General features: G+C 39.7%; 1 protein-coding gene across 1 annotated transcript; it reads left to right on the top strand.

The window, feature by feature from the left end:
- The first annotated feature begins 1,243 nt into the window (after positions 1–1,243).
- On the top strand, positions 1,244–4,182 carry LOC104416365 (MDIS1-interacting receptor like kinase 2). Its single transcript, XM_039314810.1, has 3 exons — positions 1,244–3,230; positions 3,313–3,751; positions 3,858–4,182. Exons 1-2 carry the CDS (start codon positions 1,406–1,408, stop codon positions 3,714–3,716), a joined length of 2,229 nt encoding a protein of 742 aa, XP_039170744.1. The 5' UTR covers positions 1,244–1,405; the 3' UTR covers positions 3,717–3,751; positions 3,858–4,182.
- The last annotated feature ends 20,245 nt before the right edge of the window (positions 4,183–24,427 follow it).

Raw genomic sequence — 24,427 nt, 5'->3', positions numbered from 1 at the left:
TGTGGAAAGTTGAGTGTTCCCAGACCACACAAAAGGCCTCGACTTTACATCACTTTCCTCGAAGACTTCTCAGTCAAAGTCAAAGTCTCCGATTTCATATAATGAGTGGAGCTCAATTCCGAAAAGAGGACTGACCAAGTCAAAAATGTCTCAATGAAGACTTCAAAAGTGAAAATTCCAGTCTTCAAGGAACCAAAAATTCCTCCCGGTCAATTCTCGGTTGACTACTCCTACGGCGTGCAGAGCAATATCACCCTACCTTTTTTTGTCTTCACTGGTTAGTGGTCGTTTTATTGCATACCCATTAACATGGAAAATGATAGGAAGGTGAGTTTTCATGGCCTTTTTAAGCATCCCTCGTTGCCTTGCGAAAAGAAAAACCAACTTACCAGAACCAAAAGAGAAGAAGGAGAAAGAAGAATCGATGTATTCTTCATTAGAATTCAAAAGAGTCATGAGCCTTGTGGCTGCCCTTGCCCTTTTCAATACCTTTGCCATTCCACTTCCTGCTCATGCTTCCCTAGCAGAAGCCCAAGCTCTCCTCACGTGGAAGTCCAATCTTGGCAACCATTCGATTTCTCGCCTCTCTTCGTGGACTATCACTCCTCATAAAGCCATTGGTTCCAATTCGACTGTGAGTCCATGTGCCTGGTATGGCATCTCCTGCAATCGGGCTAGAAATGTGATCAAGATAAATCTCACTAGCTCTGGTGTTGAAGGTACGCTAGATGAATTCCCATTCTCATCTTTGTCTCATCTCATGTACATGGACCTGAGTATAAATAGTCTCTCTGGTCATATTCCGTCTCAAATCGGTCTCTTGAGCAATCTTACCTATCTCGACCTCTCTATCAATCAGTTCTTGGGAAAAATACCATCGGAAATTAGCCATCTAACGAAACTAATAGTCCTACACCTAGTTTCCAATGAGTTAAATGGATCTATTCCCCAAGAAATCGGGCAATTGCAGTTGCTCAATGAGGTCGCGTTGTATTCAAATAAGTTGAATGGACCCATACCTTCCTCATTGGGTAATTTGAGCAAATTGGCTATATTGTATGTCTACAACAACTCCCTTTCTGGTTCTATTCCTCCTGAAATGGGAAATATGACCAATCTGGAAGTGCTCCACATGGACACCAACCTCCTAATAGGATCGATTCCTTCCACTTTGGGGAGCTTAACCAAATTGACAGGGCTACACCTATTTGCTAATGAGCTTACTGGTTCCATCCCACTGGAGCTAGGAAAATTGAATCTTCTTAGTGAGTTGTGCCTTAATGAGAATAATCTTATTGGTTCAATCCCACTAACATTAGGCAATTTGACAAAACTCGCCCTTCTTTATCTCTATGGTAACCGGCTTTCGGGTTATATTCCTGATGAGATAGGAAATCTCCACTCTATGCTTGACTTAGAGCTAAGTACAAACCAGCTCACTGGCCCAATTCCTTCTTCTCTGGGTAACTTGACCAACTTGGGATCTTTGTTCCTCCGCCATAATCACCTTTCTAGTTCAATTCCTGAATCCTTAGGTGATCTAGTGAACTTGACGGTGCTGCAATTGGATACCAACCAGTTAAACGGCTCCTTACCAGAAAACTTATGCCGAGGTGGGTTGCTCCAAAACCTTACAGTGAATCACAATAATTTAACTGGTTCTATCCCTAGAAGCTTGAGAAATTGCGCAAGCCTAGTCAGAGTACGCTTAGAGGAAAACCAGCTCACTGGAAACATATCAAAGACCTTTGGTGTCTACCCCAAATTGGACTTTATTGACATGAGTTTCAACAAGTTCTTTGGAGAAATCTCAACAAACTGGGGAAGTTGCACACACTTAACTAATCTAAGAATTGCTGGAAATAACATCACTGGTAGCTTGCCTCCTGAGATTGGGAACGCAACTCGATTGGGTGAAATTGATCTTTCTTCCAATGGTTTACTTGGTGAGGTCCCGAAAGAATTTGGAAAATTAAATTCTTTGGTGAATTTAAATCTAAGCAGGAATCAACTTTCTGGCCGAATAAGTCCCGAGATTGTATCATTACCTGGTCTTCAAAAATTGGATTTGTCCAAGAATAGATTAAGCATGTCTATCCCGCAATCTATAGGGTTTTCTTCAAACCTGATCTTCTTGAATCTAAGCAACAACCAGTTGAGCCAAGATATTCCAGGGCAATTAGGGATGTTGATTCACCTATGGGAGCTAGACTTGAGTCATAACTTGTTAAGTGGCAGGATCCCAGTTGAATTCAACAAGTTGCAAAGCCTAGTGAAACTTGACCTTTCACACAATAATCTTTCTGGCCTTATATATGAGACTTTCAAGGATATGCGAGGTTTGATGGAGGTGGACATCTCTTACAACAAGTTTGAGGGTCCCATCCCCAACACAACGGCATTCCAACATGCAACAAAAGAATCATTTCAAGGCAATGGTGGATTGTGTGGAAATGTTGAAGGATTTGAGCCCTGTGATCAAACGGTGGTGGATAGGGAAAGCTCTCTAGTGGGAGGCAAGGTGTTTCTTATTGTGTTCCCTCTGCTAGGATTAGTCCTTATGATTATTTTCTTTGGAATATTCTTCATCTTCTGTAGAATGAAGTCCCATCCAATAGGGGAACTAGCACCCAAGACAATTGAAGTCTTTTCTCTATCAAAGTACAATGGCATGATTTTATATGAAGACATCATGGAAGCCACCGGGACTTTTAATGAGATTTTTTGTATTGGAAGGGGAGGCTATGGAAGTGTCTTTAAGGCTAAATTAAGATCCGGCGATATAGTAGCCGTAAAGAAGCTCCATCAAACTGCTGATAGTGGGCAAACGGATCAAAAGGAATTTTTGAATGAGATTAGGGCATTGACGGAAATTCGACATCGCAATATTGTGAAACTTGTGGGCTTTTGTTCACATCCACGACACTCATTCTTGGTGTATGAGTACTTTGATAGAGGAAGCTTGTCTACAATCTTGAGCAATGAAGAAGAAGCTAAAGAGTTAGACTGGAACAAGAGGGTGAATATCGTAAAAGGTGTGGCTCATGCTTTATCTTATATGCACCATGATTGTATCCTTCCAATCGTTCATCGAGATATTTCAAGTAACAACATTCTACTTGATTCGGAGTACGAGGGGCACGTTTCTGACTTTGGCACGGCTAAGCTTCTTAAGCTAGACACATCAAACTGGAGTGCAGTTGTTGGCACATATGGTTACGTAGCTCCAGGTTAATTTCTAACACCAACTCTTGATCCGACGGTTTAGCTAAAGCAATGTCTTGTACTAACACATATATCTTTTTTGTGCAGAGCTTGCTTACACAATGAAGGTGACGGAGAAATGCGATGTGTATAGCTTTGGAATATTAGCCATCGAGGTGATCAAAGGAAGACATCCAGGTGATAGCCTTTCATCTCTATTAGCTCTGGTCGACATGGAGATCTCAGTAGTTTTGAAGAATATGTTGGATTCACGCCTGCCAACGCCCACGCCAGGCATTGAGGATGAACTTCTGACCATCCTAAAGCTTGCGGTCGCTTGCGTATCTGCTAATCCCCAACTCAGGCCGTCGATGGAAATGATTTCTCATGTGCTATCTGCGCGTTCAACCATTTTCAATGGAGTTAAAAAATCACAGAAGCCCACTGATCCTGTGGGAGATGCAACAAATTCAAGCAGTGAACCGGATAAATTTGTAGAAGATGTCGTCTGATAAACGATTTTGCTCTGTCAACCACATGCAGGAAGGTCTGGCCTCTAATGAAAAACACGTTTAAACTAAAAAAATTTAGTTTCAAACTTTTTTCTAATTTATTGTTTCTCTCACTATTTTGTGAACTTTATTTGCATTTAGGAGAAATATTTTGACCGGAAACAAAATTACGTGTTTAGCGCACCAGCATGAGGATGAGGACTGCATGTCCTTCATGCCCAAGTAAGTATAGAACTGCCTTTTCTTTTGGAAGGAGCAAACCCTGAAGTTACTAGCATCTAGTTTCATTTGTAGAGAGAACAGCTGAACTCGAGATATTTCAAACTATTTATGTATCTAGTCTTATTCAGACTAGTGTCGTCGCAGCAAAAGCTATGTACGCATGTTTAGTTATAGTTAGAAAAAATGACTTTCGTGTCAGTGTAAAGTTGCTTATGTATCTAGTGTTATCATCTCGAGAGCAAAATAGTCGCAATGGAATATTTATATTAAGTCTCTGAAATTTTGTCCTATGTTACTCCTTTTATAAGGTTCATTGGGGATTTGTGTAGATATAAAATCCTCTGACATGCGGAAGAGTTTCCATCATGCATCTTTTCAAAGTGCGTTCAATCAAAAAACTAAATGTTCTAATGAAGCCATCAACTATGTTTATTACATGTTATTAAGTGGTGTAAGATGACATTTCAATACACCCTCTTACGTAAATGCACTTATATGAAGGAAATGGCATTGGTTCCAAGACCGTGTAAAAGTGCTTAAATTACAAAGATCATTGATCATTTTTTTTTTTAATCTCGAGTGGAGATTCTATGGTACAATGCTTTGTCTCTGAAAGAATGCAAGTTATGTTCTGTTCTGTTACTATCTTATACTTCAAGAGCGTGAAGGGAGACTAGTTTCAAGATAGTCATATCCTTCTTGCTCCCCAAGTTACTACCTTATATTTAAAGAGCGTGAAAATGGACTAGCACGATTTAAGTCCCTCAAGTTACTGGCATCTAGTTTCAAGATAGTCATCATGTTTCTAGCTTCTCAGCCATTTTCACTGTCTTAGGTTTCTCCGCCAAGTGTGCTTCCCACTTGATAATGAACCTACAGGTTCCATCCAACCAGAGCCAAGGAATTCGAAATTTCTTCAATAATTGAGCCTTTACAATAATAATCTCACCCTTTCAATCTTGCCGTCTTTCGGCAACTTGGCAGAGCTTACCTTTGGTTTCTCTTTTGGGTAACCAGCTTTCCAGTACCATTCCTAATGAGATAGAAAACCTTCAGGCTTGACTTAGAGCGGAGCGAAAATCAACTCACTTGGCCGGTTCCTTCTTTTAGCGAGACAAACCGGAAATATGTATTCCTCCATTAGACTCAATGTTCGGGTTCTATTCCAAGAAACTCGACAAATTGCATCTGCTAAGTTATTGATTCTTATTCTTTTAGTATTTGAGATCTAAGCAACATATCTCGGCCGAAGCGTCACCGGCGAAGCCAACATAGCCAGGGCTACGACATTAACTCCTCGAAAAAGAGCTAACTTGCAAGAGGAAAAGAACAACAGGGAAACGCTTACCAATCACATGCAAAAGGCCTATTCCGGCATTAATTTAATGTTTTCCAACCAACCACCGCGATTTCCCTCTCTTTATTTATTTACTTATTTTATCTCGGTTCCTCAAGGCTCTGTTTTCTCCTTTCTCTTCTATGTAAGAATGCAACAGCAAGAGGAAGGAGAAGACTCTTGAAGCTAATTTGGGCTGAGGAAGTATACTGGGCTGGGCCTCTCTTGTTTATTTGAAGTTCGCTTTCTTTAAGCTCATATTTTGTAAAATGGCACTGAACGTTTTTATTTTACAGTATTATTGATAAAAATTGTAATTGTCTTGAAATACCAATGTTAGATACTTGACCGAACCTTACGACTCGATTAGATCCCGAATAATTTCAAGATCTCAATTCCCGATAGATATCTTGATTTAACAGCCATGGTAAGGGTACATCTTGACAAAAGAAAAAAAAAAGGAAAAAAATCACCAAAATCTTAACTTATGCTCATTGTAATATATTTACTCCAAACTTTTTTTGCAATATCAAAAATCTCAAACTTGTAATTTAAGTATTGATTATGCTTCTCTATGTCCTTTTAGGATTGATAGTCTCTGAAGTATATCTTGTATTTTTCCGATAAAATTGACGATCACACTACCTTTGTATAGACTTGTCAAACTGTTAAGTCAAGTTAGATCAAATAAAAAATGAGTCTATTCAAATTAACCCATTTAACTCATATAGTTCCATCTTTACATAATACAATTTTAGCAATCTACATATATCTCCACTGGACTTAACTCATATTCAAGCCAATTAGGTTTCAATTCTCAGTAATTTTTCCCTTGGTTATGGAAAATAGCATACGGAAAGAGATAACCAATTAAAAAATTTCCATCACTTTCTTGCGGCCATTGGATTTTTTAATCAAAGCAAGGCAATGGTACTCACTAATTTGGTTTATTACAAAAATAATTAATGCAATAAACTAAAGAAAAAATGAATCGCAATGCTTATAAATGAAAGGAAAATGAGTTCTTATTATGCGTAGATTCCAGTGGTTGTCATTACATTTCGATATAATCCAACAACACAAATTCATAATCCAACAACAAAATCATTACTCCGTGTAACGTGCGGATATATTTGTATTGGAGCCATCGAGCACTTTAAAATTCCAAAATAATCGTAGGAAATCTTTCTCAATAATTGAATAAGGGTCCATTTATTATATTGAAAATTTCATCATAAAAGAAAAAAATTTGAAAATTATTTTCAACTAGAATGGTTAGTTTTCATTTAATTAGTGGTTTAGGAAAAGTGATTTCCTTCTTGGTAGAAGTCAAAGTGGTTTTCTTTTAATGTAAACTTGTTGTTTTTAATCCATAAAAAAAACTTTTTCCACAATTCGATTAGTTTTTGTCATCTAATACAAAAATTTGAAAAAATAATTTCCGTAATAGTTTTCCTTCAAATAGGTAGACCCTAAATCATGATCACAAATATACTTCTACTTTTAAGTATAATAAAACAAGAAAAAAATTCAAATAAGGACATGAAGTAGAACCATTTTCTCAAAAAAAAAAAAAAAACTTGAAATAGGCATTATCTCAAATGAGGGTATGAAATGACCAAATTTGTCTCAAATAAAGGACTCAACTTACAAGTTACCCAAATCTTAGTTGCAGGTAGGGGTATTTTCCTCTTGGATTTCTTTATTTTTCTTTCTTTCTTTCTTTTTTCTTTTTCCTTTATGTTTTTCTTTTCTTTTTTTCTTCATCTTGCTTATGCCTCCTCCTTCACTTTGCATCACCTCTTTCTTGACATCAGCATCAGCCTCCTCACCAACGAGCTTGCACAGGAGTGAAACAATTTGAACAATTTAGGAAAAGAAGAAAATGAAAAAAAAATTCGAGAAGTGTGTGCAGTTTTGCAAAATTGCAAACTACGTGATTCAGTTTTGCACTCTCCCCATCAGCAACCTTGAAAAGTGCGTGCTCTGCATTCTGCAATTCCGCATCCTCGTGTAGGCACTCATCAATTACAGCAGAAGTCGAATTGAAATCTTTAGGACGACCGCCCTAGGAACTCCAGGTTGAAGAGCCTCTTGAGCTACCACTTCAGGTTTGGCTTTCTAGCATCAGGCCAAAGAGACTGGCAATGATGATGAACTTGATAATCGAGAAATATTGATAAATGCGAGCCTCCACAGCCACGTTATTGTTTGTCAAAAAAGGCTGGAACAAGCGGGCCAAAGACAATTTTGATTTCTCTTCAATTTTCCTTTCGATTGATGTGAGTTTGCAAGAAGGGAGCGTGATTGGGATTAATCTCACCAATGCCGATGTCGAAGGTACAGTTGACAAATTCCCCTTCTCATTTTTGTCTCATTTTATGTAAATGGACTTGAGCATAAATAGTCTCTTCGACCACATTCCGCCTCAAATCGGTCTCCCGAGCAATCTCAACTATCTCAACCTCTCTATCAATCGGTTCTAAGGGAAAATACCATCAGAGATCGGCTGATGGCTTAATTCCATAGGAAATTGGGCAGTTGCATTTGCTCAATGGGGTTGCACTATATTCAAATCAATTGAATGGACCCATACCTTATTTATTGGGTAATTTGAGCAAATTAGCTACATTGTATGTCTACAACAACTCCCTTTCTAGTTCTATTCCTCATGAAATAGGAAATATGACAAATTTGGAAGTGCTCCACATGGCTTCCAACTCCCTGATAGGACCAATTCCTTCCACTTTGGGGAAGTTAACCAAATTGAGAGAGCTGCACCTATTTGATAATAAACTTAACAATTCCATCCCCTTAGAGCTAGGGAATTTAAACCTTCTTAGCTTGTTGAGCCTTTACGATAATAATCTAACCAGTTCAATCTCACCGACATTAGGCAATTTGATGGAGCTTACCCTTCTTTATCTCTATGGTAACCAGCTTTTCGATTACATTCCTGATGAAATAGGAAATCTCCATGCTACGCTAAAAATAGTGCCAAGTAGAAATCAGCTCACTAGCCCAATTCATTCTTCTTTGGTTCACTTGACCAACCTATCATATTTGTTACACAATGACAATTAACATTCTGGTTCAATTCCTGGATCCTTAGGGGATCTGACAAACTTGACAGTGCCAAAATTGGATGCCAACAAGTTAATCGGCTCATTACCAGAGAACTTGTGCCAAGGTGGATTGCTCCAAAACCTCACACTAAGTGGCAACAACTTTACTGGTTTTTTCCCTAGAAGTTGAGAAATTGCACAAGCTTAGTCAGACTACACCTCGAGAAAAACTAGTTGACTGAAAACATATCCGGGACCTTTGGTGTTTACCTCAACTTGGACATTGTCAACATGAGTTTCAACAAGTTCTATGGAGGAATCCCCACAAACTAGGGAAGTTGCACATGTTTAACTAACCTAAGAATCGCTGGAAATAACATCACTGGTAGCTTGTATCCTGAGATTGGGAATGTGACTCGATTGGGTGCAATTGATATTTTTTTCAATGGTTTACTTTGTGAGGTTTTGAAAGAATTCGGAAAATTGACTTCTTTGGGGAATTTAAATCTAAGCTGGAACCGACTTTCTGGCCAAATAAGTCCCGAGATTGTATCATTACCTGGTCTTCAAAAATTGGATTTGTCTAAGAATAGATTAAGCATGTCTATCCCACAGACTATAGGGTTTTCTTCAAACTCGGTCTTCTTAAATTTGAGCAACAACCAATTGAGCCAAGATATTCTAGGGCAATTAGGGAAGATGATTCACCTATCCGAGCTAGACTTGAGTCATAACTTGTCAAGTGGCAGGATCCTAGCTGAATTCAACAAGCTGCAAAGCCTAGTGAAACTAGACCTTTCATATAATAATCTTTCTAGCCTTATCTACGAGACTTTCAAGGATATGCGAGGTTTGATGGAGGTGGACATCTCTTATAACAAATTTGAGGGTCCAATTGTCACACCCCGAACTCTATGGGGATGGAGATGATACGGCTGTCCTTCCACTCAAAGGACGTAGCCTTAAACCATCAAAATCCAACTCCCAAAAGCCCTCGTTGACAACACTCTTGCTCTACTAGCTGTTAACTAAAGAACTTGAGAAGGTTGGGAAAGAGAGATGAGCAACCACAAGCTCAGTGAGTAGTACATATCTTCTAAACAAATCGAACAACTACAATGCATGTATACAAAAACAATACGAGAAACTCATAATCCAAACTCAAGGTATAAAATATGTATCAAATCAAAAATGACTTATTTAATTTCAACAAGTTTTACACAATTTAGAAAATACTCATTTAATCATCATAAATATCAATGGTCATGTAACATCCTCGATTCCTACCCCATAAGGATTGGCCATAAGGTCATGAATGGATTGACCATGGACCATTAGGCATGGGATCGACCATTTTGATCGGTAAGGCATCAAGGATTGGTCATGATCCGACCGATCAACCGGCCATGAAGTGGCCTAGGTGTCAGCCGTGAATGACCTACCGACCATACCAGTAGGATCGGATCACCAGTTCATAAGATGACTTTAGGATCACGAGAATTGATCATGAGATGATTTTGGATCGGTGGATAGTCATGACCGGTCATAGTGCCCGGCCAGAGGTGATTCCGCTCGGCTATGCACCGATACACAGATGATCCAACTCGATCAAATGCGATCGTCTTCCAACCAAAAATACATCATTCCCTATTTAATTCTTAGTGATTAGAAAGGATTCTTGAATTGGTGATTTCCGATAGTGGATCGGCAATGCACCGGCCACAAACCATACGAATGGATTGGGTACCAATCGGAATGAGCCTCGGGATAGACCCGGCTATTCCGTCATGAATTCTAAAGTCCATGAGTGCCTTGGCTTAGTGCTAGGCCATGGATAGCTTTAAAATTGGCATTGAACTGATCGAAGGACCAAGGACCGCCTTTTAGGCCGACTGACCATCTAAGGGAATGGTTTGGTTGAGTGTGGGACATGATAGCTGAACCTCGGGTGTACGTGATTTGGTTTTTTGAGATGTATCTAACAATCTCTTCTCCAGCCTCAAAACTAACTTAGATGGCGGAATTCTCTAGACCACATTATTGAGAAAGAAAATGACAAAATAGAGAAAACTCTAGAACATCCTACGTTCTTCTAGAAGAAGGATGACTCACCACTTTGGATAAATATTTCTAGATTTGGTAATGATTACCAAAGATTCACCTTGGGAATTAAGTAATGGACTCTTGGACAAGTGGGCCAATCAAGAGAAGACATATAAAGTATTCTAGAACTTCTCATTAAATGCAAGGATGAGTTATCCCACTTAGGTGTCCCTTGAAGATTTGGTAATGATGGCTCAGGATTTTCCTTGGGGAAGAAGTGAATGACTCAAGGACTTAAGTGGACCAATAAGAATAGAACTTTGTGGAATATTCTAGAAGGCCAAAACTTAGATAGCAAGTTCTTGAATTTAGGCATATGCTAAATATCCAAACCCCATGATTAACTAAATCTAAGTATTCAATGAGAATGGTGAGTCATTGGCTTAGGTGTCCATGAAAGATATGGTCATCATTACCATAACATTTTCCTTAGAGAACAAGTAGGCCAAGTCATGATGGTGTTGTATAAATGATCCAATAAGAATGAAACAAGTAAGTCTCCAATCATTACATTAGACCATTAGGTGTGCCGCATTTTAAAATAGGCATGCCACCTTGAAAAATAGGCTTGCCAACTTAACGCCATAGCTATGCCACTCTAAGAAACGTGATTGGACTGCTTGGATGAGTAATGATTAGCTTGGTACCTATAAATAGGGGAGGCTCACATTCATTTCCACCACTTTACACCCCTTACCATTCACACCTACCCTCCTCCCCCTTCTTCTTTCTCTCGGCCTCACATCCTCAACCCACCAAGCTATCTAGGTTGGTTTTCAAGTTTGCCGAGGTAAGTAAGATTCCTATGTCTCCTCAAGGGCGGTAGTCTCCATAGTCGAGTCTAGTTAGGTGCTCACCCGTCACACTCAGAATGAGGCCAAGGTTCGTTCGAGTTGAGTTCATTGCAAGGCAAGGTCGCCCCAAGCCATAAGGCCTTGGTTTCGGCATAAATAGGATGATGGGTCCAAGTCTCGCTTGGTGCGAGGGTTGCTTAAGGCCACAAGATCCTGAATCGACATTGAGGCGTGTCGATCTTATGGCTTAATTTGTACGGGGATCGTCCAAATCCACAAGGCCTTGGTAAGGCATCAAGCATGTTGATTTCTATAGCCCAATGGATGTAAGGGACTTTGCACTTGGCGTTGGATCAAATTGTGAGCCGAGGGTCATTCATGATACATGTAATTCACATCGAGTTAGAGCCAAGTCCGTCAAGCTCAGGATTGTCACTAAAGCGAGGTGTACCCATGTCTCGAGGTCTTAAATTAGCATTGAGACGTGCTGTTTCCGAGCCTTGTCCGGTGCGAGGATTGGTGCTAAGTGGTTGACTCAAGTTACGGACCAAAGATCGTTCTTGATATACTTGTTAGCAAAGTACGAGAATTCATGACACATACAGATGAATGAGCATGCCTTCGGGCCATGCATGAGAAAAGATAAGAATCGGCTTGTATGATGCATTTATGCATGCGCTTAAAGAGGAAAAAATGCCTATTGTCACATAGCGTTGGTAGCGATGCCTCGTTTATTGAACATGATGCCCTAGTTAAGCCAGGAAGCCCCTGAGAGTATGAGAAGAACCGTTTATACAATCAATGAACTTATTGAACATGTTACCATGTGATGTTGATAAGCTTATTTGGTGAAATAACTTATTTGGTAAGTTGAAAGTGGATCACATACAAATAATTGAGAGGTGTCAATGGACTTGCGATTGATCTGCCATCGACACTATTTGCGAGTATTGTACTTGTTAGGCTTTAACGATGAGATGCTTTCCTAGTAGAGAATTATGAATTTTACTTATTGAGTTTCCCCAAAACTCACTCATTCATCTTTCAGTCTTGTAGGCATTAAAGCCGCACGTTATTTTAGGGAGTTATAGTCACGCTAAAGGAGATAGGATTTCCCTTGGTCTATGTGGAAAACTTGTACTGTGATGTAAAAAGGAAAGAGGGCCCGTAGAGAAAGGGCTTGTAAAAGTACTGTTATAATATAAATTAATGTGTTCTACTTAATGTAGAACCTAGTTTTCCAATAGTTGTTTGTTCGGGGAGTAGTTCATTCACGTTTCCGTATGTGCATGATAACGAGATAAAAAGAATAGGGATGGCAACGAGCCTAGAACATCGCAAAAATAACCCATGCTGCTCGTGACCCTGGAGATGGAGTTAGGGTCGTGACAGGTTAAATTCATTGATCAATCTCAGCAACTCACGTATCAATGGTCTATTTCATTGATTAATCTCATCAAATCATAAGTCGATGGTTCATTCTATTGACCAATCTATTGCTCAATATCCTACCATGGTCATGGCACAATGCCTAAGTACAAGGCAAGCAAAATTCCCCCTTGGAAAGGTCTACACTTACAAAGCTTGTAGCTCGGTCTAAAAGGATATCCTAACCGATATGCATACCCCTTAACCCCTCACTAGGTTCACAGTCCTATTGAGCATAAATAATCATCCTCCAATACCAAAAATCCAATTGAGAAATCAATCTCATAAACCATATAAATAACTTTTCGCCAAAACATAATCATTTGTCATTTCTTAAATCATTTATAAATTTTTACATAAATCAATTCTAAAGTAGTCACAAGTATATATCAATTTACAGTACTTTGCAAACACACTTTCTAAACATCCACAAACAACCAAAGAATAGTAAATGCTCGATTTGGCTTTTTATGTAATAACAATGCCCTTTCATAATTCATAATATATATAATTTGTAGCATTTTCGGAATATGAGTTTTACAAATTTAAAGAAAATATTGTACCACTCACCTCATCGCTTACGACCAAACACTAAATGATACTCGTATCGTTGAACTCGTGGTCCTATGAAATAACTGAGGAATAATGTTAAAATCAAATAAAACTCTACCTCAACTATGAAACGACTAAACTACACCTTAATAAAGCGACTCCTACGCGCTAATAAATTGCATACCTAAAGCGATTAGTCAAGCCGTTCGCAATGTGGAGTTTGAGCACAAACTTGGTTACATTGTAACTTTCTCCTCTAAAGCCCATTTCGAACATACTTACAATCAATAGAAAGGCTTTAAAACAGATTATAAAAATTCCAACTTGACCGTCCCAAAATTAAGTTGAAAAATGACAAAATAAGGGCCTGAAGATGCTGGATGCGCACAATTTATCGCGCGTGAGAAATTTTGAAATTTTGTTTCAAGTAAATCGTAAACTCAAATCATAATCCGTAAAATCCTATGGCTCCACAACACCCTAAACTATTATTTCCATAACAATACATGGCTTAACGACTCAAAAATCAGACTTTGCCGCTAGATTTTCTCAAAATTCTGAATATGAGCTCTAAACCCGGAAAATACTTCGATTAGACAAACGAGAGGCTTAAGTTCTTACTGGGCGTTGCGTTACGGAGTTGAGTCAACTTGGCAAGGCATCCGCAGTGTACACATACCAAACCCTGTCCTATTTTTCCTTCTTCTTCTTCTTCTTATTCTTTTCTTTCTTTTCCTTTCTCTCTCTTCTTTTCTCTCCTTGAACTGGTTCAGGCTCTCTCAAAAGAGCTGAGCCCCCACTCACCTCTTTTTCCTTGTCATTTGACTTTTCAAACTTCTTTTTTTTCTTTTTTTTTTTGTGTGGGCCCCACCCCTCCTCTTTTTGTCTGATTCAAAATCTCAAGCATTACATTCTACCCTCCTTAAAAATAATTTTGTCCTTGAAATTTGGACTCACTTTGAACTTTCAAACAAAATTCCACTTTGCCTCCTTCTCAAGCTCTCATTCATAACTTTAGGAGCTAATTCAAGTTTATTGGCCGCTTTCGATTCTAGCTCTTCTTCAACTTCATTACAAGACTATCATAAGAGCTTTTGATTGTCCTTAAACTCAATACTTCTCGCCACGATTATACCATCCTTTATCACCTTTTGCACCAAAGGTTTACTTGATCATTATTTTACAACCCTTGAGCCCATACAATTCATATCATCCGCATTTACCATAGGCATCCAAGAAGAAATTCACTAAGATTACTGTTAATTTATGACTCGAGTTTGAGATTCACTGGACTTTTGACGGATTTACAAAAGAGGAAATAATTAAAAGAGGAATTTTTCTTCTTTGGAGTGAAGTTGCCGAAGCCCTATGCTCTGCCGAAATCCTTTGGCATGAAGCCTCTGTATGTGAATTGAAAATAGGTGGGCCCAGAGTCAAAGTGTTGACTCTGAACACACACACACGTTCAACGAAGCAAGGAGCGTAGGTGGGCCCAAGGTTGAGCGCACGATTTCCTTCTTTGGCGTAAAGATGGAGTCCCCTGCACACGTCCTGCACACCCACGTATAAAAGCAAATCTTTGCAGGTCTTCTTTCGGGCTTCTGAAAATTGCCGCCGAACCCTACGTACATAGCCGCACGTTCAACGATCAACGAAGCCACAAGTCCTCCGCAAGAAGCTTGAAGAGATACGCGATTTTGTATGTACACTAACCAGGTGTACGTAGAGCGTTGTATTTTGGAGCTTGAACATGCGGTAATTTTGTGCCATGATTTGGGTTTGGGAAACCCCGAGAGAGTGTTTGAGTGACTTGAGTGTGTAATCTCCTTGTATTGCTTGATCTATAGTGAAATTTGCTGCTGCTCTCCCCGTAGATGTAGGTCTTTACGACTGAACCACATAAATCTGGTGTCTGATTTATTTTCTTCTTCCGTTTATATTATTGTGCGATCGCTCGCTTAATCTCAACAATTGGTATCAGAGCCAGGCTTGGCTAAGTTGAAGCAAATCGATGGCGACAGAAGAAGTAAAGGTGAAAATCGACAGATTTGATGGGAAGGATTTTAGTTTCTGGAAGATGCAGATTGAAGATTATCTTTACTAGATGAAACTGCACTTGCCCTTGTCTGGGGAGAAACCAGAGTCGATGAAGCAAGCTGATTGGGATTTGCTGGATAGATGAGCTATGGGTGTTATTCGGCTGACGTTGGCTCGTAACGTCGCATTTAACATCTTGAAGGAGAAGACCACTGCTGATTTGATGCAAGCCCTGTCGAATATGTACGAGAAGCCCTCTACGATCAACAAGATCTGTTTGATGCGACATCTATTTAATTTGAAGATGAGCGAAGGTGCGTTAGTTGCAGATCATATCAATGAATTCAATGTGATTGTTAGTCATTGAGTTCAGTTGAGATTGACTTTGAAGATGAGGTACGTGCTTTGATTCTGTTATCCTCATTGCCTGATAGTTGGAATATTACTGTTACTGCTGTTAGTAATTCCTCTGGGTCAACAAGTTTGACGTTTGATGGGGTTCGAGATTTAATTCTGAGCGAGGACATTCGTAGAAGAGAATCTGGTGAACCTATATCTGCTGCTTTAGTATGTGAAAATAGAAGAAGATCTGTAACACGTGTGGGTAAGAGTAGTACTAATATGAACAGACGCAGTCAATCCAGGACTGGTAATGTTGTTTATTGGAGCTGTGGCAAGAGAGGGCATCTTAGAAGGGATTGCCTTAAGTTGAAGAATGATAAGGGTAAGGGAATTATGGTTGATTTTGTAGATAATGTTGCAGTTATAGCAAATAATGCCGATTATGTCTTGTCTGTCACTAATAATTCATCATTTGATGGATGAGTATTGGATTCTAGTTGTTCTTTTCATGTCACACCAAATAGAAATTGGTTTATCACTTATCAGTGCACGGGTAGTGATAAAGTCCAATTAGGGAACAACGCTGAGTGCGATGTTGTGGGTGTTAATGATGTTAAAATAAAAATACATGATGGTATTGTGAGGACATTGACTGGAGTCAGGCATGTTCCAGAATTGAAAAAGAACTTAATTTCCTTGGGTGCCCTAGATTCAACTGGTTACAGGCATTCTTCAAAAGGTGGAGTTCTGAAGATTGGTCGAGGTGTCCTGGTGATAATGAAAGGAATCAAGCATGATGGCACGTATAAACTTCAAGGTGAGACAATGACAGGTTTCGCCCCGGAGACATCGGATGCATCTGCTCGAGAGTCTTTTGACTGCTCGAAGAAGACTTGGAGGTTTGTGCCAATGCACAAGTTTGATGCTGGTCTCAAGATCTCGCAGTCAAGAGCTTTGATCGAGATGAAGACTAGTAAGTCGATCAAGCATGTGCAGACTGACAATAGCATGGAGTTTTGCTCGGAACTAGCAAATAAATTTTGCATGAAAGAGGGCATAGTGAAACACCGCACTAGTGCCAGTAAATCACAACAATTTGCAGAATTGATGAGCAGAACATTACTAGAGACGACCTGAAAAATTATCTCTAGTGCTGGTATTGTTAGGAGAATCCTAGCTGATGTGCTAAGTACGGTAAGCTGCATGGTGAATAGATCCCCATCAATTACTATTGAGAGGCGGACTCCTAAAGAAGTGTGGTCAGTGTTCAAACGGATCTGAATGGTGTTCAGCTTGAGGTGGAGTTGCGACCAGAAACTCCTGAGGTAGCAAGTATGAGTACTAGCAAAGTAATCGACACAGATGGTGCTTGTAGCGAGGTGGAGCTTATAGAGCCAACAGTTGCTGTAACTGCTGATATTGACAAGGTACGTATTCGATCTCCTAACAGATATGGATGCAATAATGGTTTTACTATATCTATGGTTGAGGAGGTTGTGTCAGAAAATCATTGCGGAGTAGTTAAAGGTGCATGTGGAGTTGATATTCTGATGAGGTCCTCGGTTATGGCGAAGTTCAAGCGAGGCTTGAACTTGGATAATATCTGTGGCGGTTGAGCCCATCGGGGGCTATGGGAAAGTAGCGGCAGAGTTTGAATTTTTGCAAAGCGATTGCGACTTGGCTCAAACATCGAGCCAAGGTGGAGATTGTTAATTTATGACTCGAGTTTGAGATTCACTGGACTTTTGACGGATTTACAAAAGAGGAAATAATTAAAAGAGGAATTTTTCTTCTTTGGAGTGAAGCTGCCGAAGCCCCATGCTCTACCGAAATCCTTTGGCATGAAGCCTCTGTACGTGAATTGAAAATAGGTGGGCCCAGAGTCAAAGTGTTGACTCTGGACACACACACGTTTAGCGAAGCAAGGAGCATAGGTGGGCCCAAGGTTGGGCGCACGATTTCCTTCTTTGGCGTAAAGATGGAGTCCCCTGCACACGTCTTGCACACCCACGTATAAAAGCAGATCTTTGCAAGTCTTCTTTCGGGCTTCTGAAAATTGCCGCCGAACCCTATGTACATAGCCACACGTTCAACGATCAATGAAGCCACAAGGCCTCTATGAGAAGCTTGAAGAGATACGCGATTTCGTATGTACGCGAACCAGGTGTACGTAGAACGTTGTATTTTAGAGCTTGAACATGCGGTAATTTTGTGCCGTAATTTGGATTTGGGGTTAAATTGGGGTTTGGGAAACACCGAGAGAGTGTTTGAGTGACTTGAGTCTGTAATCTCCTTGTATCGCTTGATCTATAGTGAAATTCGCTGCTGCTCTCCCCGTGGATGTAGGTCTTTACAACTGAACCACGTAAATCTGGTGTCCGATTTATTTTCTTCTTCCGTTTATATTATTGTTCGATCGCTCTCTTAATCTCAACAATTACATCCGATCCAAAACCATATATCAGTGCATACAATGCAAACATTGCACTTTTGTATGCTACAAATATCCAGCAAGCAACTACAACCCTATCACCAAGCTGGACTCCACTCCTCATTCAACAGATTAAACGACGCATCCATATCACCACCGCCTCACCATAACATCGAATTATGGTAGCTCAAGGAACGACGTTCCTCTCAAGCATTAAGTGGAACACCTTGCTGGACTAAAAACTTGCCCCAAACTTTGCGTGGAACATGATCAAGAAGAGGCAATATAAGTATCTGAATTGCACGCGTGATCGATTAAGCACTGGGATCTCGAGCCTTATGGTTCTTGCTAGAAGATAGTGAGACCAACATACAAGAAGCTTTACTGTCAAGATCAATTTCTTCGTATAATAATCAATAGAATCATCCATTGATTCAGCCAAATTTCTCTCTTTCTTCTTGCAATCATCTATATCCTTCAAGTTGTGTTTGCGCCCATGAGACGAACCTTTGGGGGCTTTCAAACCATCCTGCCAAGAGGAGACCATCGTGTCCGCAAAAACAGAGTGCCAAATTCTGTGTTATTGCCCACATGATTATCGCCATCAAAATTTAGAGCTTTAGCTAACTTTCCATTAAGCCTTCACAAAATTGTAAGTCGGGGAGCTCATTATAACCTTTCTACATGTGAAAGGCCAACAACTAAGCTTTAGCTATCACAAGACCGAGCCAATCACCTCTGCTAGAAAAGCATGGAGCCAATGTTCTCTCTCTGTTTTTTTTTTTTCTTTTTTTACTCCAGTAGTTTATTCGGTTCGAAAGAACTCGCACTCATGGTTTCATCCACAACTTCTCTGGAGCCTAACTCTTCTCGAATTCCAATATTTTCAACAATGTGGACGTTTATATCGTCATAAACATCCTTTGGTATGCAAAAAGCAAGCCAATCCTAACTCAACCCCTCTTGAGATCATCCAAAGCGCAGTTTACAACATTCAAAAGGATCAAAGATCTGTCCAGGCTATCACGAATAGCTTCTTACTTTACCTCAAACCGACATAGACACCGACAATATATTTTCATCTTCTTCTTCTTCTTTTTTTGGCAACTTATAAACAGTTTGGTTCACTCCCACGAAGCTTCCTAGCTTTGAACCTCCATCTACAATAGTTGTCTCCTCAATTGCCTTTTGCTTTTCATTGTCTGTAAGCTGATTATCGATTTCCATTTTATCGATATTAGTTAAACCAACGACAATGATATTAGAAACTTGTTCTCCAACTTCTCTGTCTTCTACATTTGAATGACTGACATCGGGAGCGAAATCCTCATTAGAGCAAGGTTGCTTATCTTCAACTAGCTCCATAACATCTATAGTTTCATCTAGTGCCAATTCAAAATTTGGTGGTTTAATTTATGGTTGAAGTCCCTCCCTTCATCGAACTCTTTGTCCAACTTGTTGATTGAGTTAACCTGAAGCCTCTCTCTATCTCTGATATAGCTAGTATAAGCACCTAGAGGGGGTGAATAGGTGCACAAATAAATTCTCGAGATACGGAAGCAACTCTAGGCAATCGATAGAAAAGAAAATACGATCAAAGTAAAGTAAAAGATAGGGAAGAGAGAAATGAATACAAGATTTATAGTGGTTCGGCTTATTCCAAGCCTACATCCACTCTTCCGCACTGACAGCCCACCGGCTGGATTTCACTATGAACAAAAGAGAAGTTAGAGCACAGCTTTTCCCTGATTCTACAGTGTAGATGTTCTACCACACTTCCTCAAGGTTTCTCACGAGTATAGACTCTCTTTTGTTTACACGATTTTGCTCAACAAATGAATTGACTAGGAACAAGGAGCTTTAGACTTTGGAATTCTTCTATCGTGCACTCCCTCGAACAACTGGAACGTCTTCCTTATATACTCCTTCATGCCATCATACCCGTTGGCACTTACCAAAGGAATTCCTCCAATCTACCCGTTGGACGAAATCAATTAGAAAGATCATTCGAGCTATTAAAGGAACATGTCGATAGCCCATCAATCCTGTTCGCCCATACAATCAGGATCTCGGTTTCCATAAGTAGAACCTTCCAAGTATACTTTGCCAATCATCGGATCCTTAATCTTCAAATCAATAAAGGATTCCGTTATGTCATATCCAGTCAAGAGATCTTCTCCAGTCGATAAGGCCACATCCTTAATGAAACATCCAGTTCTGGATAGCCTTTCTTCAACGGATTAGAAACTGTCAATAAGGATAGACTTTGAGTCTTGAGTCGGCTGTCGGAGGTCTTCGAGACTTTAAATAGCGAGTGCAAGCCTTCGAGACTAGGCGATGGAAACGTTTTGTCAACTTCAAAACACTTCAAGAGGATTTCTCCAACAATCTCCCCCTTTTTGATGGTGACAAAACTTTCCTGCAGATTTGGAAAACTTTGACCTGCAAAACATTTCTCAAACACATATGCATATCTTATAGATAAATGGCTAAATGAATAACTCTAGAATCTGCACCCACAGAAAATTGGTTAGTCTAGTATGCAACAAAGCCATCCATAAGATAACAATAGTAGTTAATAATAAGCAGTCAAATCCAAATCCCAAATTTAGTCCATATCCAGACACACAAGTCAAGTCAAAACAAACCACAAAACAAACCATAAGTTTGACAAATTTAAGTTCAAGTTTTTCAAGTCTCGCAACTCTCCCCCTTTTTGTCAGCATAAAAAAGATTGAGATGAAGTCAAGGATTCTTGGGAACACGAACAAGCTGAAAATCTCCCATCGACTTAACGATGCCTTCCAGCCTTTTAAAGTCTTCCTTTAGCTGAGCAACATCCTCACCCTTAGCATTAGCCTGAATCTGAAGAGAAAGGGCTTGGATTTGATCATTTAAAGAACCCGAAGAGACTTGTCCTGCATTCTGCAAGTTTTGAACTTCACATCCCAATGCATATATCTGACCTTGCATCTCCAAGAGAATATCCATCACTCTGCGAAAGTCTCGCTGAATTGTCGGTCGCGTACGTCGGCATTAGCACGATCTGATGGAGTAAATGCGACGATGGTAGATCAGCATAATCACACAGATTTGGCGAAGAGACCTCATGACCTTCCTCGGGCGAGAAACCGAGAGGCAAAAACCTCCTCTCGGATCAGGCGGGGATCGGGGATCGGCCGACTCCCTCACCGGTTGCGGGATTTGAGGTCATTCCTCTTTCTCTTGGTCTCCCCGTGTCCATGCCTTCGAGTGGAGAGTGCTTCTCATGTTCTCCTTCTTCTTGATCTCTTTTCTCTTCTTCTTCTTTTTCAACTCTCTCTTGCTCAGCATCTCTTTCTTCTTCTTCTTCTCTTTCCTCCGTTTCTTTTCCCTCTGCTTCTTTCTCTGCTCTTTCTTCTATCTGCTGTTCTGACTCTTTCTCTGGAACAGATCGACTGAGATTCTTCAAAGCCATTGCAGAGATAGTGATGTTATCCTCATCATCTTCATCCTCAACGAGGAGAGCTCTTCTTCTCTTAGATGGAGAATCCATGGGCTCCTTCCATTTCCTTTTTCTGCGAAGAGAATTGATGAGATTTGACTGGAGTCTTCTCCTTAAATTTCTCCAATGCCTTGCTTAGTTCCTTCAGACGCATCTTGGTCACCATTTTCAGTCCTACCACCATATGATCGCATGATATAGCACAAAGAATTTGCGGAGGCTGAATATTCAGATGTCTGAATAACTTCGTCACAAGACCTGGATAAGGAAGTTGTCCTCTGTCCTTCATCACAGCTCTATACATATGGAACATAACAGTGTGAGGAAGTGAAAACCTTTTCCCAGTGATGATGGCATACATTAGCTTTGCCTCTGAACTTGAGACATCAGTCTTGGAAGTTGATTTCGATCTGAGGCAATTGATTACAATTTTGTGCAGCAAGATGTTAAATGCACTCATCCTTGAATAGGAAATCTTTCCCTCTATTCTCCTGTCCTTAACAAGTTCCGGAGTAGTACGAGCAATAGAAACTTTGATCCGTTGATATCTTCCTCTCTCAACTCCTAACACATCGCCAAGATATCCATATCCACAACAAAGTCTTGATCTTTGACACTGAAGGAGAATCTATTCGAATCCAAGAAACTAAGATTTTAATAGAAATAAGCAATTAGTTGAGGATAGGCCTCTGTGGAGTCAGAGCAGAATTTCTCAAGTTGAAGATGACTGAACTTTTCCCTTAAGTTCATATTGACAGCATCCAGAAAGTCAAAATCCACACTCCTAGGGTTTATCACCCCACGCTTCAGCAATTTTGAGTATAGATCCTTCTGTTCCTTTGATCTAAACAACTCTCCCATTTTTCCTCAATTTTCAGCCGCAACTCCCATTCTTGGTTGAAATTCGCTGTATAATTTGTCATCATCATTTCCATCCACCGGATTAAATCCCCAATCACGAGGGTCACTTGGGATATTCGCAAGGGTTTCTTCTGCCACCCCTTATGAGCAATTCCCAAACTTTCCATTTTTCGCAAAAAGATATATTCATTTCCATATCCTTTGTCCTTAAGAAAATCATCCACATAGTTCAATGGAGTACCGGTCCTTTTAAAGCACGATACAACTTATAAATAAAAGAGGGCCTTTGAACTCTTACAGGGTCTGCATCTTCAATGATTTCTTCATTTTGATGATGATCAACATCTTGAGGACTAGATGGAGGAGAATGACGCTGTTGAGAATGTTGTGGGCTCTGCTGCTGATTTGGAGACACTTCCTCTTCAGTGAGATCGAAGTGCGTAGGCCCCTCACTCATTCGCCGTGGTCCCCCTTTGCGATCCTCGAAGACTTTCTTGAAGACGACATCTTTCTTAGTCTTTGAAAGATTCTTTGCTTGACTTTCCCAAGAAAGATGACAACTTTTTCGAAGATTAAACAAGAGAAGAAAATAGGAATGGAAGATTGGTGCTTTTTAGGGTTTTGGAGTTAAGCGAGGAGAAACCGACTGTATATAAGACAGTCGTAAAGAGAAGATACCAACCGTCGTAATGGTAAGTGAAAAGATGCATTTTTTAAAAAATAACTGCCTTTTTTGAAAAATGGTCACATCAAAATAACTTCTTTTTCTAAAGGAAACGATGCAATAATTTCGTCAATTAAAGATAGCGATTGAGATAACAATAATCAACACGGTTGATCAACGTACCTTTTCAAGATGAGATTAGAGAGAGAGAATAACTTACAGTCAAAGTCTTGCAATCAAAGTCTTGCTTGTGAGAGTCTCTAGACTTTAACTTCTTCAAACCTCAAAATGTTGAGTCTGGAACGGATAAATATATCCGCCAGTTGGTTCTTTGAGTCAACAAACTGAATCATAATTTCTCCATTTTGAACATGATCTCTAATAAAGTGATGTCGTATCTCTATATGCTTTGCTCTTGAGTGAAAAATTGGATTTTTGGTGAGATTGATTGCGCTGGTGTTGTCACATTTAATCTCTGTGCATGAATCTTCAATTCTGAAGTCTCTTAGCTGTTGTTTTATCCACAGAATTTGTGAACAGCAACTTCCAAGAGCTACATATTCTCGCTCGTGAGAGAGCTACTCGTACTTTGCTTCCTTGAAAACCAAGACACCGTCCCGCTCCAAGTAGTTGACAATGTACCGAGGTGCTCTTTCTATCAACTCGCATCCGGCTAAGTCTGCGTCTGAGTACCCAAGAAGAGTAAAGTCTCCCTTTTTAGGATACTAGAGACCGAAGCTTGAAGTTGATGCAATATATTTGATAATACGCTTTGCAGCATTTAAATGTGATTCTTTAGGGTCTGCTTGAAATCGGCACAAATGCAAACAATAAACAAAATATCGGTCTAGAAGCGATAAGATAAAGGAGTGAACGATGATACTCTGTATAACTTTTGGTCGACTTTCTTTCCTCCTTCATCTTTATCTATCTTCACGGAGCTTGACATTGGTATATCGGCCTTTTTGTAATTGTCCAGTCCAAACTTCTTCACAATATCATTAGCATATTTTTCTTGATGAATAAAAGTTCCTTCCTTCAGTTGTTTCACTTGAAGTCCAAGGAAGAAGGTTAACTCACCCATCATGCTTATTTCAAATTCATCCCGCATAGTCTTAGAGAATTTCTTGCCACGTACTTTCATTAGAGGATCCAAAAATAATATCATCGACATATATTTGAACAAGTAGAAAACTCTTGCTTTCTCTTTTAATGAAAAGAGTAGTGTCTACTTTACCTTTAACAAATCCATTTTCAATTAAAAACTTACTCAATCTGTCGTACCAAGCTCGAGGAGCTTGTTTCAAGCCGTATAAAGCCTTTTTGAGTCTGAATACTGAATCTGATTTCCTTGGGTCTTCAAACCCAGGTGGTTGTTCCACATAGACTTCC

Source organism: Eucalyptus grandis, chromosome 6 (genome assembly GCF_016545825.1).
Source record: "Eucalyptus grandis isolate ANBG69807.140 chromosome 6, ASM1654582v1, whole genome shotgun sequence".
NCBI lineage: Eukaryota > Viridiplantae > Streptophyta > Magnoliopsida > Myrtales > Myrtaceae > Eucalyptus > Eucalyptus grandis.
This window is presented reverse-complemented; position numbering and strand designations above follow the sequence as displayed.